Here is a 17,806-nt window from a genome sequence, read left to right as displayed (position 1 = left end):
GGGGGAAGAGGCACGTGGCTGGTAATCAGGACACTCAAGTGGGTGTCCAACGCATACCACTGATCGATGGATGATTGATTTTTGCCGAAGGCTTGCCTAAATCTGGGCAGTGGGTTGGATGGGGAACTCAAGAGGAGCCCTTGAACTACCTGTATATATGTATATATGTTTGTACATGTTTATTACTCTATTTGTTTTACTTGTACATATTTATTCTATTCAAGGCCTGGGGGAAGAGGCACGTGGCTGGGAATCAGGACACTCAAGTAGGTGTCCAACGCATACCACTGATCGATGGATGATTGATCTTTGCCTTTCCTGAAGTCTTGCCTAAGTCTGGGCAGCGGGTTGCATGGGGAACTCAAGAGGGGCCCTTGAACTACCTGTATAGATGTATATATGTTTGTACATATTTATTACTCCATTTATTTATTTTACTTGTACATATTTATTCTATTCGAGGCCTGGGGGAAGAGGCACGTGGCTGGTAATCAGGACACTCAAGTGGGTGTCCAAAACATACCACTGATCGATGGATGATTGATTTTTGCCGAAGGCTTGCCTAAATCAGGGCAGCAGGTTGGATGGGGAACTCAAGAGGGGCCCTCGAACAACCTGTATAGATGTATATATGTTTGTACATATTTATTACTCCATTTATTTATTTCACTTGTACATATTTATTCTATTCGAGGCCTGGGGGAAGAGGCACGTGGCTGGGAATCAGGACACTCAAGTAGGTGTCCAACGCATACCACTGATCGATGGATGATTGATTTTTGCCGAAGGCTTGCCTAAATCTGGGCAGCGGGTTGGATGGGGAACTCAAGAGGGGCCCTCGAACTACCTGTATAGATGTACATATGTTTGTACATATTTATTACTCCATTTATTTATTTTACTTGTACATATTTATTCTGTTCGAGGCCTGGGGGAAGAGGCACGTGGCTGGTAATCAGGACACTCAAGTGGGTGTCCAACGCATACCACTGATCGATGGATGATTGATTTTTGCCGAAGGCTTGCCTAAATCTGGGCAGCGGGTTGGATGGGGAACTCAAGAGGGGCCCTTGAACTACCTGTATATATGTATATATGTTTGTACATGTTTATTACTCTATTTGTTTTACTTGTACATATTTATTCTATTCAAGGCCTGGGGGAAGAGGCACGTGGCTGGGAATCAGGACACTCAAGTAGGTGTCCAACGCATACCACTGATCGATGGATGATTGATCTTTGCCTTTCCTGAAGTCTTGCCTAAGTCTGGGCAGCGGGTTGCATGGGGAACTCAAGAGGGGCCCTTGAACTACTTGTATAGATGTATATATGTTTGTACATATTTATTACTCCATTTATTTATTTTACTTGTACATATTTATTCTATTCGAGGCCTGGGGGAAGAGGCACGTGGCTGGTAATCAGGACACTCAAGTGGGTGTCCAAAACATACCACTGATCGATGGATGATTGATTTTTGCCGAAGGCTTGCCTAAATCAGGGCAGCAGGTTGGATGGGGAACTCAAGAGGGGCCCTCGAACTACTTGTATAGATGTATATATGTTTGTACATATTTATTACTCCATTTATTTATTTTACTTGTACATATTTATTCTATTCAAGGCCTGGGGGAAGAGGCACGTGGCTGGTAATCAGGACACTCAAGTAGGTGTCCAATGCATACCACTGATCGATGGATGATTGATTTTTGCCGAAGGCTTGCCTAAATCTGGGCAGCGGGTTGGATGGGGAACTCAAGAGGGGCCCTCGAACTACCTGTATAGATGTATATATGTTTGTACATATTTATTACCCTATTTATTTATTCTACTTGTACATATTTATTCTATTCGAGGCCTGGGGGAAGAGGCACATGGCTGGTAATCAGGACACTCAAGTAGGTGTCCAAAACATACCACTGATCGATGGATGATTGATTTTTGCCAAAGGCTTGCCTAAATCTGGCAGCAGGTTGGATGGGCAACTCAAGAGGGGCCCTCGAACTACCTGTCTAGATGTACATATGTTTGTACATATTTATTACTCCATTTATTTATTTTACTTGTACATATTTATTCTATTCGAGGCCTGGGGGAAGAGGCACGTGGCCGGTAATCAGGACACTCAAGTAGGTGTCCAACGCATACCACTGATCGATAGATGATTGATTTTTGCCGAAGGCTTGCCTAAATCTGGGCAGCAGGTTGGATGGGGAACTCAAGAGGGGCCCTCGAACTACCTGTATAGATGTATATATGTTGTACATATTTATTACTCTATTTATTTTACTTGTACATATTTATTCTATTCGAAGCCTGGGGGAAGAGGCACGTGGCTGGTAATCAAGACACTCAAGTAGGAGTCCAACGCATACCACTGATCGATGGATGATTGATTTTTGCCAAAGGCTTGCCTAAATCTGGCAGCAGGTTGGATGGGGAACTCAAGAGGGGCCCTCGAACTACCTGTCTAGATGTATATATGTTTGTACATATTTATTACTCCATTTATTTATTTTACTTGTACATATTTATTCTATTTGAGGCCTGGGGGAAAAGGCACGTGGCTGGTAATCAGGAGAGCTAGATTGGGCTAGATACAAGATAATTGTGCTGGACACAATCCCTGTCCCATATAGGGCTCACAGTTTTAATCCCTATTTTACAGATGAGGGAACTGAGGCACAGAGAAGTGAAATGATTTGCCCAAGGCCACACAGCAGATAAGTGGTGGAGCTGAGATTGGTCAGGTCACTTCACTTCTCTGTGCCTCAATTCCCTCAACGGCAAAATGGGGATTCAATACCCATTCTCCAGTCTAATAGGTTTTGTTTTGTTGTCTGTCTCCCCCTTCTAGACTGTGAGCCCGCTGTTGGGTAGGGACCTTCTCTATATGTTGCCAACTTGGACTTCCCAAGCGCTTAGTACAGTGCTCTGCACACAGTAAGCACTCAATAAATACGATTGAAGGAATTACTCTATATTTATTTTATTTTGTTAATATGTTTTGTTGTCTGTCTCCCCCTTCAAAACTGTGAGCCCGCTGTCGGGTACGGACCGTCTCTATATGTTGCCAACTTGGACTTCCCAAGCGCTTAGTATAGTGCTCTGCACACAGTAAGCACTCAATAAATACGATTGAAGGAATTACTCTATATTTATTTGTACATATTTATTTGATTTCGTTAATATGTTTCGTTGTCTGTCTCCCCCTTCTAGAATGTGAGCCCGCTGTCGGGTAGGGACCGTCTCTATATGTTGCCAACTTGGACTTCCCAAGCGCTTAGTACAGTGCTGTGCACACAGTAAGCACTCAATAAATACGATTGAAGGAATTACTCTATATTTATTTTATTTGCACATATTTATTTTATTTTGTTAATATGTTTTGTTGTCTGTCTCCCCCTTCTAGAATGCGAGCCCGCTGTCGGGTAGAGACCGTCTCTATATGTTGCCAACTTGGACTTCCCAAGCGCTTAGTACAGTGCTCTGCACACAGTAAGCACTCAATAAATACGATTGAAGGAATTACTCTATATTTATTTGTACATATTTATTTGATTTCGTTAATATGTTTCGTTGTCTGTCTCCCCCTTCTAGAATGTGAGCCCGCTGTCGGGTAGGGACCGTCTCTATATGTTGCCAACTTGGACTTCCCAAACGCTTAGTACAGTGCTCTGCACACAGTAAGCGCTCAATAAATACGACTGATGATGATGATGATGATGATGATGATGATGGATGGATGAATGAATGAATGAATGAATGCCGGCTGAGGTGAGACCTGGGCCTGAGCAGGCTCGGGGGGGGGCGCCCGGTGTCCTGGCGCCCCCTGGTGGCCGGCCGCCCCCCCTGCAGGTGCGGACATTGGCCGTGGAGGAGCAGCCGCAGGCCTCCCCCCTCCTGAGCCACTTCCTAAGAATACAATAATAATAATGATGGTATTTGTTGAGCGCTTACTATGTGCAAAGCACTGTTCTAAGCACTGGGGAGGATACAGAGTGATCAGGTTGTCCCACGTAGGGCTCACAATCTTAATCCCCATTTTACAGATGACGGAACTGAGGGCCTGTTACTCTCCTCCTCAAAAATCTCCAGTGGCTACCAATCAATCTGCGCATCAGGCAGAATCTCCTCACCCTGGGCTTCAAGGCTGTCCATCCATCCCCTCGCCCCCTCCTCCCTCCCCTCCCTTCTGTCCTTCTCCAGCCCAGCCCGCACCCTCCGCTCCTCTGCCGCTAATCTCCTCACCGTACCTCGTCCTCGCCTGTCCCGCCATCGACCCCCGGCCCCCGTCCTCCCCCGGGCCTGGAATGCCCCCAATCCCTCTGCCCATCCGCCAAGCTAGCTCTCTTCCTCCCTTCAAGGCCCTGCTGAGAGCTCACCTCCTCCAGGAGGCCTTCCCACACTGAGCCCCTTCCTTCCTCTCCCCCTCGCCCCCCTTTCCATCCCCCCATCTCACCTCCTTCCCTTCCCCACAGCACCTGTATATATGTTTGTACATATTTATTACTCTATTTATTTATTTATTTATTTAACTTGTATATATCTATTCTATTCATTTTATTTTGTTAGTATGTTTGGGTTTTTCTTTTTCTCTGTCTCCCCCTTTTAGACTGTGAGCCCAATGTTGGGTAGGGACTGTCTCTATCTGTTGCCAATTTGTACTTCCCAAGCGCTTAGTACAGTGCTCTGCACATAGTAAGCGCTCAATATGATTGATTGATCAATCAATCGTCACCCTCTCCATCCCCCCATCTTACCTCCCTCCCTTCCCCACAGCACCTGTATATGTGTATATATGTTTGTACATATTTTTTTACTCTATTTATTTAATTTCTTTGTACATATCTATTCTTTTTATTTTATTTTGTTAGTATGTTTGGTTTTGTTCTCTGTCTCCCCCTTTTAGACTGTGAGCCCACTGTTGGGTAGGGACTGTCTCTATATGTTGCCAATTTGGACTTCCCAAGCACTTAGTACAGTGCTCTGCACATAGTAAGCGCTCAATAAATACGATTGATGATAATGATGATGATGATTGATAGTAAGCGCTTAACAAATACCAACATTATTATTATTGTATCCCCCCAATGCTTAGAACCATGCTTTGCACATAGTAAGCGTTAACAAATACCAACATTATTATTATTATTGTATCCCCCCCAGCTTTTAGAACCGTGCTTTGCACATAGTAAGCGCTTAACAAATACCATTATTATTATTATCATTATATCCCCCAGCGCTTAGAACAGTGCTTTGCACATAGCAAGCGCTTAACAAATACCAACATTATTATTATTGTATCCCCCCAGCGCTTAGAACCGTGCTTTGCACATAGTAAGCACTTAACAAATACCATTATTATTATTATATCCCCCAGCGCTTAGAACAGTGCTTTGCACATAGTAAGCACTTAACAAATACCATTATTATTATTATATCCCCCAGCGCTTAGAATAGTGCTTTGCACATAGCAAGCACTTAACAAATACCAACATTATTATTATTATTGTATCCCCCCAGCTCTTAGAACAGTGCTTTGCACATAGTAAGCGCTTAACAAATACCAACATTATTATTATTGTATCCCCCCAGCGCTTAGAACCGTGCTTTGCACATAGTAAGCACTTAACAAATACCAACATTATTATTATTGTATCCCCCCAGCGCTTAGAACCGTGCTTTGCACATAGTAAGCGCTTAACAAATACCAACATTATTATTATTATAACAGTGCTTTGCACACAGTAAGCGCTTAACAAATGCCATCATCATCATAGTTATTATTATTACCTGTAAAATCAGAGTCGGCACGCCGGCTGCCAAAACGAAACCTTAGCACCGGCCCCCGCGCACAGACGACGCAGCGCTCGGTCAGACACTCCGTTGTGACTTTTATTAGGAAGGCACAGATTTCCTACAACTCACAAATGAACTCCGTTATTCGCTAGGAGGTTAGAAGGGCCTGACAGAAAGCCAGCTGCGGCGATCTCACTTCTGCGGCTGATATTCTAAGCAAAGCGGGGAAAGGTCCTGGGACCTAAAGCGGAGGACCGGGGGGGACTGGTGAGGGCTGGGGGAAAGGAAGGGGCACCAAAGTGGAAGTCGGATCGGTTGGAGGCTTTTCTGGCCAGTTAACGCCCAGTATCTACTGGTGAATATAACCGGTGCTGTTGGTGACTCAAGGCGACTGGGCCTAGCAGTGTCAAATCCACAAATCCAGTCCCCGTTTGGGCTCTGCCTTGCATCTTTTTAGACTGCGAGCCCGCTGTTGGGTAGGGACCGTCTCTATATGTTGCCAATCTGTACTTCCCAAGCGCTTAGTACAGTGCTCTGCACACAGTAAGCGCTCAATAAATACGATTGACGACGACGATCCTGGCCTATTAAGAAGCCGCAGGTCAAACGGGAGGGCTCTCGACCATCACGGCAGGCGTTCAGCTCTTGGGCAAGCTGGGCGTTGGAGTCGGCCATCGGAGAAGCTTTGCTGCTGGAAAAATCACGGGGAGGAGGGCGCTTCGTTTCTTGCGGATTTCAGTGCATTGCATGGCTCCGTCTTCAGACCTAAAGGACGAGGCCGAGGGACGGTGGGTACTGCCGCTCAGGGGGCCGGGCCCCTCAAATCCACCGCCTGCGGCTCCCACCCGGCCTCCTCCGCCAGGCAGCACCCCAGGATCCCTCGTCCCTGCTCCCCGGGACCCCCCCGCCTTTCCCTCGGGCCGGCGGAGAAAGAAGCCGCTGGGCAGGGGACTTGCTAATTCTGCTGCGGTGCTCTGCACATAGTAAGTGCTTAATAAATACCACTGATTGATTACTCTATTACTCTATTTTATTTGTACAGATCTGTTCTATTTATTTTATTTTGCTAGTATGTTTGGTTTTGTTCTCTGTCTCCCCCTTTTAGACTGGGAGCCCACTGTTGGGTAGGGACCGTCTCTAGATGTTGTCAGTTTGTACTTCCCAAGCGCTCAGTACAGTGCTCTGCACATAGTAAGCGCTCAATAAATACGATCGATGATGATTGATTGAATAGCCAGCTCAGAGAGGATCTGTCTGTCTTCCTCTCCCTCCATCCCAACTCCAGGCCAGCAATCCTGAGGCCCTCCATGGTGCTGGCACCACGGCCCTCTGCCCCTCTAACACCACCAACATGGCACAGTGGCCCTCGGGGCACCATAGCCCACCCCCTGTTGTACCCCCCAAAACACCTGTATCTCCCCCTACCCCCCAAGAGGCTTTTTTTGGCCCAGAAAAGCTACGTTTGCTACAGCCGCAGCCCCAATCAAGGTTGTCTGGGCTAGTCCCCCCAATACAGGCCTATCAAAGGGGTCTACGGACCCCATGACAGTCACCCACCCCCCGAGACAGGCGGAAAGCCTAGTTCCAAAGTCCGTCCATCACTCACCTGCCACATGCGGCTAGTTGTCTCGGTCTGAAACCGGAGGGGAGAGAAGAAACGGAGGAAAAAGCACTCATTAATCTTCCCTTAATAATAATAATAACGTTGGTATTCGTTAAGCGCGGAAAGAGCCCAGGCTTTGGAGTCAGAGGTCACGGGTTCCCCTTTTAGACTGTGAGCCCACTGTTGGGTAGGGACTGTCTCTAGATGTTGCCAATTTGTACTTCCCAAGCGCTTAGTACAGTGCTCTGCACATAGTAAGCGCTCACTACGATTGATGATGATGATTGATGATGGGTTCAAATCCCGACTCCGCCACTTAGCTGTGTGACTGTGGGCAAGTCACTTCACTTCTCTGGGCCTCAGTTCCCTCATCTGGAAAATGGGGATTAAGATTGTGAGCCCCACACGGGACAACCTGATCACCTTGCATCCTCCCCAGCGCTTAGAACAGTGCTTGGCACATAGTAAGCGCTTAACAAATGCCATCATTATTATTATTATTAGGTGCAAAGCACTGTTCTAAGCGCTGGGGTAGATCCAAGGTAATCAGGTTGTCCCACGAGGGGCTCACAGTCTTCATCCCCATTTGACAGGTGAGGGAACTGAGGCCCAGAGAAGTGAAGTGACTTGCCCAAAGTCACCCAGCTGACAAGTGGCGGAGCCGGGATTTGAACCCACGGCCTCTGACTCCAAAGCCCGGGTTCTTTCCACTGAGCCACGCTGCTTCCCATATTATACCCCCTTGAGATGCAATGGGGTATAATAATGATAACGATAATCAATCAATTGTATTTATTGAGCGCTTACTGTGTACATATTTATTCTACTCATTTTATTTTATTAATACGTTTGGTTTTGTTGTCTGTCTCCCCCTTCTAGACTGTGAGCCCGCTGTTGGGTAGGGCCTGTCTCTAGATGTTACCAACTTGGACTTCCCAAGCGCTTAGTCCAGTGCTCTGCATACAGTAGGTGCTCAATAAATACGACTGAATGAATATGTATATATGTTTGTACGTATTTATTACCCTATTTATTTATTTTACTTGTACATATTTATTCTACTCATTTTATTTTGTTAATATGTTTGGTTTTGTTCTCTGTCTCCCCCCTCTAGACTGTGAGCCCGCTGTTGGGTAGGGACCGTCTCTCTATGTTGCCAACTTGGACTTCCCAAGCGCTTAGTCCAGTGCTCTGCACACAGTAAGCGCTCAATAAATACGATTGAATGAAGGAATGAATGAAATCCTCCTCCGACCTGGCCAGAAGGGGAACATATGGGGGTTCTTGTAATTTCAGCCATTCCCGGGGGGCGGGAGACTGAAGTGCCGGACTTCCTACCAACCTGAGGGAGGATTAGGAATTAACAATAATTATTATTATAGTATTTATTAAGCACTTACTTTGTGCCAAGCACTGTACTAAGTGCATCAGATCAGACACAATCCCGGTCCCACAAGGGTCTCCCAGTGAAATTATTAAAGACGCCTTCTCCTGCCTAGCCTTTCCCTCAGAAAGTTCAGCCTCCTCATTAATCTAGGGACACTACTAATAATAGCGATATCTCTTAAGCACTTACTACGTGCCAAGCACTGCGCTTAGTACAGTGCTCTGCACATAGTAAGCGCTCAATAAATACGATTGATGATGATGATGATACAAGAGAATCAGGTCCCACACGGGGCCGGCTCAGAGTCTAAGCAGGAGGGAGAACTTTTGGGATTACAGAGAGCTCAAGGCCTCGAGCTAAGCGCGAGCCCCCTTCAAAAATAAATCTAAATTATACATTTGAAAAAAAATGTTTTCCATAGAATGGAAGCAGCGTGGCTCGGTGGAAAGAGCCCGGGCTTTGGAGTCAGAGGTCGTGGGTTCAAACCCCGGCTCTGCCAACTGTCAGCTGTGTGACTTTGGGCCAGTCACTTCACTTCTCTGGGCCTCAGTGACGTCATCTGTAAAATGGGGATGAAGACCGTGAGACAACCTGATCACCTTGTCACCTCCCCTGCGCTTAGAGCAGTGCTTTGCACATAGTAAGTGCTTAATAAATGTCAAAAAAAATAATAATAATGCAGAACTGTGGCTTGGGGTGATGCAAGCCCACTATAACATGATCTGTTTTACAGGTATCACGTGATAAAATCCAGCCACTTTCCATTTCTATTCTAGCCGTACTAAAAGCCACTGATTGATTGACTGATTAATTAACAATTAATTAACTGATTAATTCTCCCCCTCCTCCCCCTCCCCATCCCCCCCCACCTCGCCTCCTTCCCCTCCCCACAGCACCTGTATATATGTATGTGTTTGTATGAATTTATTACTCTATTTTATTTGTGCAGATTTATTCTCTTTATTTTATTCTGTGAATATGTTTTGTTTTGTTCTCTGTCTCTCCCTTCTAGACTGTGAGCCCGCTGTTGGGTAGGGACCGTCTCTAGATGTTGCCAACTTGTACTTCCCACGCGCTTAGTACAGTGCTCTGCACACAGTAAGCACTCAATAAATACGACTGAATGAATGAATGAATGAATTCTGCAGGATCTAGGTAAGGAGGCTATTTTGAGCTAAAATTATATTCTACCTATTTTAAGGTCAAACTATGACGTCAGATGGCTTTATGTTAATCGACAGGCGAGTTTCATATAGCATCAGTAGCCATACTTGTGATCATTTTGTTGTAAATTAACAAAAAAGATTTGGATAAAAGGGGGGCTCCCTATATAATCTACTAGCCCGGGCACTCGGAAGAGTGAATCCAGCCCTCCCTGTCAGGAGGCTAAGCAGATCGAGCCCTGATGGCTAACCAGAAATCTGACTGTTGTTAACTTGTACTTCCCAAGCGCTTAGTACAGTGCTCTGCACACAGTAAGCGCTCAGTAAATACGATTGATTGATTGGCTCATGATCGGTCTAATGGTGAGCCCCCCCCCCAAGACCCTCAGCCCCTCCACTGGCATCCCCCCCATCCCCACAACATCTCCCATACTTGCCCATATATTTATTTTACTTGTACATATCATCATCATCAATCGTATTTATGGAGTGCTGACTGTGTGCAGAGCACTGGACTAAGCGCTTGGGAAGTCCAAGTTGGCAACATCTAGAGACGGTCCCTACCCAACAGCGGGCTCACAGTCTAAAAGGGGGAGACAAACAACAAAACCAAACATACTAACAAAATAAAATAAATAGAATAGATATGTACAAGGAAAATAAATAGAGTAATAAATATGCACAAACATATATACATATATACAGGCATGCATATATACATAATACATATATATACATACATATTATATTGTATGCATATTATATATGTATATATGTGTACATATTATATATGTATATATGCATACATATTATATATGTACACATAATCGTATTTATTGAGCGCTTACTATGTGCAGAGCACTGTACTAAGCACTTAATATACATACATAATACATGTATACATATGTATGCATACATACATATGTATACATGTTATATATGTATATATGTATGCATATTATGTATGTATATTATGTATACATGTTATATATGTGTATATATGTGTACATGTATATGTATTATGTATGTATATACATAATATACATACATAACACATGTATGCATATGTATGCATGCATACATGTGTATACGTTATATATGTATATATGTGTATGCATGTGTGCATGCATACATATGTATACATGTTATATATGTATATGTGTGCATGTTATCTATGTATGCATGATATACATACACAATGCATGTATACATATGTGTGTATGCATACATACGTATGTATACATAATACATACATATATATATACATTTCTATATACATAATAGAATACATATCTATTCTATTTATTTCATTTTGTTAGTATGTTTGGTTTTGTTCTCCGTCTCCCCCTTCTAGACCGTGAGCCCGCTGTCGGGTAGGGACCGTCTCGATACGTTGCCAACTTGGACTTCCCAAGCGCTTAGTCCAGTGCCCTGCACACAGTCAGCGCGCAATACGACCGATCGATCGATCGATTGGGGAGCCCCAAGGGACCCCACCACTCACCCCACTTGACAGATTTTGTGACAGAGTTGTGGGTCACTTCACACTCGAAAACATCTTTGTCGTTGGGGACGAAGCCAGTGTGGACCAGGCGGTGGAAGGTCCAGTCATTGCTGAAGGACAGGTCGGACCGTTCCACGTTAGGCATCTCCTCGCCATTCCGCAGGAGTCGGATGGTGATCTGGGGCGGGTGGAAGTTGGACACGTAGCAGTTCAGGTGGTTGTGCTTCCCATTCTCCGCGGGGCTGCGAGTGTACACCTGGATCTTGGGAGAACCTGGGGGGGAAGGTGGAGATTGGCCAAGGACGATAAATCATGTATATATGTACATATACATGTATACACCTGTATATATGTATATATGTTTGTACATATTTATTACTCTATTTTACTTGTGCATATCTATTCTATTTATTTTATTTTGTCAGTAGGTTTGGTTTTGTTCTCCGTCTCCCCCTTTTAGACTGTGAGCCCACTGTTGGGTAGGGACTGTCTCTCTATGTTGCCAACTTGGACTTCCCAAGCGCTTAGTCCAGTGCTCTGCACACAGTAAGCGCTCAATAAATACAATTGATGATGATGATGATGGGGCCTGACCATCTAATTGCTCCACTTTAAACTCAGGCTACCCAAAGGGTAAACTGACCCAACTGGGCCTGCTCCCTCCTGGATGGAGTCACTGCCCCCTGAGAAGCAGCGTGGCTCAGTGGAAAGAGCCCGGGCTTTGGAGTCAGAGGTCGTGGGTTCCAATCCCGGCTCCGCCAATTGGCAGCTGGGTGACTTTGGGCGAGTCACTTCACTTCTCTGGGCCTCAGTTCCCTCATCTGGAAAATGGGGATGAAGACTGTAAGCCCCATGTGGGACAATTTGATTACCTTGTATCTACCCCGGCGCTTAGAACAGTGCTTGGCACATAGTAAGCGCTTAACAAATACCAACATTATTATTATTATTCCCAGACTTTTAGACTGTGAGCCCGCTGTTGGACTTCCCAAGCGCTTAGTACAGTGCTCTGGACACAGTAAGCGCTCAATAAATACTATTGATTGATTGATTCCCAGACTGAGCCCCCTCCTTCCTCTCCCCCTCCTCCCCTTCTCCATCCCCCCTGCCTTGCCTCCTTCCCCTCCCCACAGCACCTGGATATATGTTTGTATGGATTTATTTATTTATTTGTACCTATCTATTCTATTTCTTTTATTTTGTTAGTATGTTTGGTTTTGTTCTCTGTCTCCCCCTTTTAGACTGTGAGCCCACTGTTGGGTAGGGACTGTCTCTAGATGTTGCCAACTTGGACTTCCCAAGCGCTTAGTACAGTGCTCTGCACACAGTAAGCGCTCAATAAATACGATTGATTGATTGATTGTTGGGTAGGGACCGTCTCTCTATGTTGCCAACTTGGACTTCCCAAGCGCTTAGTACAGTGCTCTGCACACAGTAAGCGCTCAATAAATATGATTGATTGATTTAGCTATAATTCTATTTTGTCCTGACGGTTTTGACACATCTGCATGTTTTGTTTTGTTGTCCGTCTCCCCCTTCTAGCCTGTGAGCCCGCTGTTGGGTAGGGACCGTCTCTAGGTGTTGCCAACTTGGACTTCCCAAGCGCTTAGTCCAGTGCTCTGCACACAGTAAGCGCTCAATAAATACGATTGAATGAATTACTCTATTTTATTTGTACATATTTATTTTATTTGTACATATTTATTTTATTGTACATATTTATTTTATTTTGTTAATAGGCTTTGTTCTGTTATCTGTCACCCCCTTCTAGACCGTGATCCCGCTGTTGGGTAGGGACCGTCTCTAAATGTTGCCAACTTGGACTTCCCAGGCGCTTAGTCCAGTGCTCGGCACACAGTAAGCGCTCAATAAATATGATTGAATGAATTACTCTATTTTATTTGTACATATTTATATTATTTGTTTATTTATATTATTCATTTATTTATTTTATTGTACATATTTATTTTGTTTTGTTAATATGTTTTGTTTCGTTGTCTGTCTCCCCCTTCTAGACTGTGAGCCCGCTGTTGGGTAGGGACCGTCTCTATGTGTTGCCAACTTGCACTTCCCAAGCGCTTAGTCCAGTGCTCTGCACACAGTAAGCGCTCAATAAATACGATTGAATGAATTACTCTATATTTATTTTATTTGTACATATTTATTTTATTTTGTTAATATGCTTCATTTTGTTGTCTGTCTCCCCCTTCTAGACTGGGAGCCTGCTGTTGGGTAGGGACCGTCTCTATATGCTGCCAACTTGGACTTCCCAAGCGCTTAGTCCAGTGCTCTGCACACAGTAAGCGCTCAATAAATACGATTGACTGAATTACTCTATTTATTTTATTTATACATATTTATTTTATTTATTTATTTATATTATTTATATATTTATTTTATTTTGTTAATATGCTTTGTTTTGTTGTCTGTCTCCCCCTTCTAGACTGTGAGCCCGCTGTTGGGTAGGGACCGTCCCTATATGCCACCAACTTGGACTTCCCAAGCGCTTAGTACAGTACTCTGAACACAGTAAATGCTCAATAAATACCATTGAATGAATTACTCTATTTTATTTGTACATATTTATTTTATTGTACATATTTATTTTATTTTGTTAATATGCTTTGTTTTGTTGTCTGTCTCCCCCTTCTAGCCTGTGAGCCCGCTGTTGGGTAGGGACCGTCTCTATATGCCGCCAACTTGGACTTCCCAAGCGCTTAGTCCAGTGCTCTGCACACAGTAAGCTCTCAGTAAATATGATTGAATGAATTACTCTATATTTATTTTATTTGTACATATTTATTTTATTGTACATCTTTATTTTGGTTTTGTTTTGTTGTCTGTCTCCCCCTTCTAGACTGTGAGCCCGCTGTTGGGTAGGGACCGTCTCTATATGCTACCAACTTGGAAGCGCTTAGTCCAGTGCTCAGCACACAGTAAGCGCTCAATAAATACGATTGAATGAATGAATAAATACGATTGAAGGAATGAATGAAGATGATGCGACCACACGGCAAGGACTGGAAAAACTAAGATGGTCACAGGCTCCGATGCCATCCGCCCACCAAGAAAAGTGGGCACCAAATCCCTCCCCTGGTACGACCGGACGTGGCCCACAGCAGTCCACGTGGGGTAAATCAATCAATCAATCGTATTTATTGAGCGCTTACTGTGTGCAGAGCACTGTACTAAGCGCTTGGGAAGTCCAAGTTGGCAACATACAGAGACAGTCCCGACCCAACAGCGGGATCACGGTCTAGAAGGGGGAGACAGACAACAAAACAAAGCATATTAACAAAATAAAAGAAATATGTACAATAAAATAAATATGTACAAATAAAATAGAGTAATTCATTCAATTGTATAGAGCGCTTACTGTGTGCAGAGTACTGTAGTAAGCGCTTGGGAAGTCCAAGTTGGCAGCACATAGGGACGGTCCCTACCCAACAGCGGGCTCATAGTCTAGAAGGGGGAGACAGACAACAAAACAAAACATATTAACAAAATAAAATAAATATGTACAATAAAATAAATGTATAAATAAATAATATAAATAAATAAATATGTACAAATAAAATAGAGTAATTCATTCAATCGTATTGAGCGCTTACTGTGTGCAGAGTACTGTAGTAAGCGCTTGGGAAGTCCAAGTTGGCAGCACATAGAGACAGTCCCTACCCAACAGCGGGCTCACAGTCTAGAAGGGGGAGATAGACAACAAAACAAAACATATTAACAAAATAAAATAAATATGTACAATAAAATAAATGCATAAAAAAATAAATAAAATAAATATGTACAAATAAAATAAATAGAGCAATTCAGAGACAGTCCCTACCCAACAGTGGGCTCACAGTCTAGAAGGGGAAGACAGCGAACAAAACCAAACCTATTAACAAAATAAAATGAATAGAATAGATATGTACAAGTAAAATAGAGTAATAAATATGAACAAAAACCGAAAGTAAATCGAGTCAGAAGGGCCCCACACCCTTTGAAGCGCTTCAATCCGCTATGTTTTGTGGAAAACACCTGGCCGAGAGCCAGTGACAATGACCTAGAAACAGGGCAGGGCCTCTCAGTCAACATTTCCTGTGTTGTTCGCTGCCTATGTGGTTGGTCTATTGAAGCCTGCTCAAAGCTGAGGAAATAATAATAATAATAATAATAGCATTTATTAAGCGCTTACTATGTGCAAAGCACTGTTCTAAGCGCTGGGGGGGAATACAAGGTGATCACGTTGGCCTCACAGTCTTAACCCCCATTTTACAGATGAGGTAACTGAGGCCCAGAGAAGTTAAGTGACTTGCTCAAGGTCACACAGCAGACATGTGGCAGAGTCGGGATTCGAACCCATGACCTCTGACTCCAAAGCCCGGGCTCTTTCCACTGAGCCACGCTGCTTCTCTTGAGCCACGCTGATCACCTTGTAACCTCCCCAGCGCTTAGAACATTCATTCAATCGTATTTACTGAGCGCTTACTGTGTGCAGAGCACTCTACTAAGCGCTTGGTAATAATAACGATGGCATTTCTTAAGCGCTTACTATGTGCAAAGCACTGTTCTAAGAGCTGGGGGGGGGGATACAAAGTGATCAGGTTGTCCCACGTGGGGCTCACAGTCTTCATCCCCATTTTACCAATGAGGTAACTGAGGCTTAGGGAAGTGACTTGCCCAATGTCACACAGCAGACATGTGGCGGAGTTGGGATTCGAACCCATGACCTCTGACTCCAAAGCCCGGGCTCTTTCCACTGAGCCACGCTGCTTAGAACAGGCACATTAGGTAGCCCGATCATCAGCCCGATTCCCACTTAGTTTCTACCCCCCATCTGATTTTAATTCTACTGTCCTCGGACTCCAACATTCAATTGTATTTATTGAGCGCTTACTGTGTACAGAGCACTGTACTAAGCGCTTGGGAAGTCCAAGTTGGCAACATATAGAGACGGTCCCTACCCAACAGCGAACTCACAGTCTAGAAGATGAGGTAACTGAGGCCCAGAGAAGTTCATTTATTCATTCAATCATATTTATTGAGCGCTTACTGTGTGCAGAGCACTGGACTAAGCGCTTGGGAAGTCCAAGTTGGCAACATCTAGAGACGGTCCCTACCCAACAGTGGGCTCACAGTCTAGAAGACGAGGTAACTGAGGCCCAGAGAAGTTCATTCATTCATTCAATCGCATTTATTGAGCGCTTACTGTGTGCAGGGCACTGTACTAAGCGCTTGGGAAGTACAGGTTGGCAACATCTAGAGACAGTCCCTACCCAACAGTGGGCTCACAGTCTAAAAGGGGGAGACAGAGAACAAAACCAAACATACTAACAAAATAAAATAAATAGAATAGATATGTACAAGTAAAATAAATAAATAAATAGAGTAATAAATATGTACAAACATCTATACATATATACAGGTGCTGTGGGGAAGGGAAGGAGGTAAGATGGGGGGATGGAGAGGGGGACGGGGGGAGAGGAAGGAAGGGGCTCAATCTGGGAAGGCCTCCTGGAGGCGCTCAATCAATCAATCGTATTTATTGAGCGCTTACTGCGTGCAGAGCACTGTACTGAGCGCTTGGGAAGTCCAAGTTGGCAACATAGAGAGACAACAAATAGGATTGATTAACGGTCTCCTTCTGTGCTCTCCTCCTTCCCCAGGAGCCCCTCGACGGCGGGACCAATCACAGTCCACGTCTCCCCCACAGCCAGAGGTCATGGGTTCGAATCCCGGCTCCACCACCAGTCTGCTGTGTGACCTCGGGCAAGTCACTTCTCTGAGCCTCAGTGACCTCAACTGTAAAAATGGGGATGAAGACTGTGAGCCCCACGTGGGACAACTTGATCACACCGTATCCCTCCCAGCGCTTAGAACAGTGCTTGGCACATAGTAAGCGCTTAACAAATGCCATCATTATTATTATAGGTCACCCCCCTGTCCGGACTGGACTGGACACTCACTTGTGATGGCCTCCACCCAGGAGACACAGCAGAGGAGGCCGATGACGACGATGCCCCAGCGGCTCTCCATGTCCAGCTCCGGGGCCTGCAGACACGAGGGGTGCACCAGCCTGGGCGTCCACACCGCTCCCGCACTAACTGAACGCCCCTCGCCCAGCCACCCTTTATATAGCCCTCCCCCTTGGGCCAATCAGAGCAGAGGCCCTCCCCCGCGTCATCCGTCTCCGGGCAGAAAAGCCACTTCGAGGTTGGAAACTGGGGTTTTTCCTCCTTTCGCTTTCATTTCTGGGAGATCGCTTGATTTAATAATCATGGTGATGGCATTTGTTCATTCATTCAGTCGGATTTATTGAGCGCTTACTGTGTACTAAACGCTTGGGAAGTACA

At 44.7% G+C, this 17,806-nt stretch overlaps 1 protein-coding gene across 1 annotated transcript; it reads right to left on the bottom strand.

Moving 5' to 3' along the window:
• Positions 1-5,880: 5,880 nt before the first annotated feature.
• Positions 5,881-17,565, bottom strand: B2M (beta-2-microglobulin). The gene is made up of 4 exons (XM_038750745.1): positions 17,420-17,565; positions 11,460-11,732; positions 7,409-7,435; positions 5,881-6,567 (listed from the first exon to the last, which is right to left on the bottom strand). Exons 1-3 carry the CDS (start codon positions 17,487-17,489, stop codon positions 7,422-7,424), a joined length of 357 nt encoding a protein of 118 aa, XP_038606673.1. The 5' UTR covers positions 17,490-17,565; the 3' UTR covers positions 5,881-6,567; positions 7,409-7,421.
• Between the last annotated feature and the right edge of the window lie 241 nt (positions 17,566-17,806).

The sequence above is a fragment of the Tachyglossus aculeatus genome, chromosome 8, assembly GCF_015852505.1.
Source record: "Tachyglossus aculeatus isolate mTacAcu1 chromosome 8, mTacAcu1.pri, whole genome shotgun sequence".
NCBI classification, from domain to species: Eukaryota; Metazoa; Chordata; class Mammalia; order Monotremata; family Tachyglossidae; genus Tachyglossus; species Tachyglossus aculeatus.
Note: the sequence above shows the minus strand (reverse complement) of the source record. Positions and strands in the feature narration are given on the sequence as shown.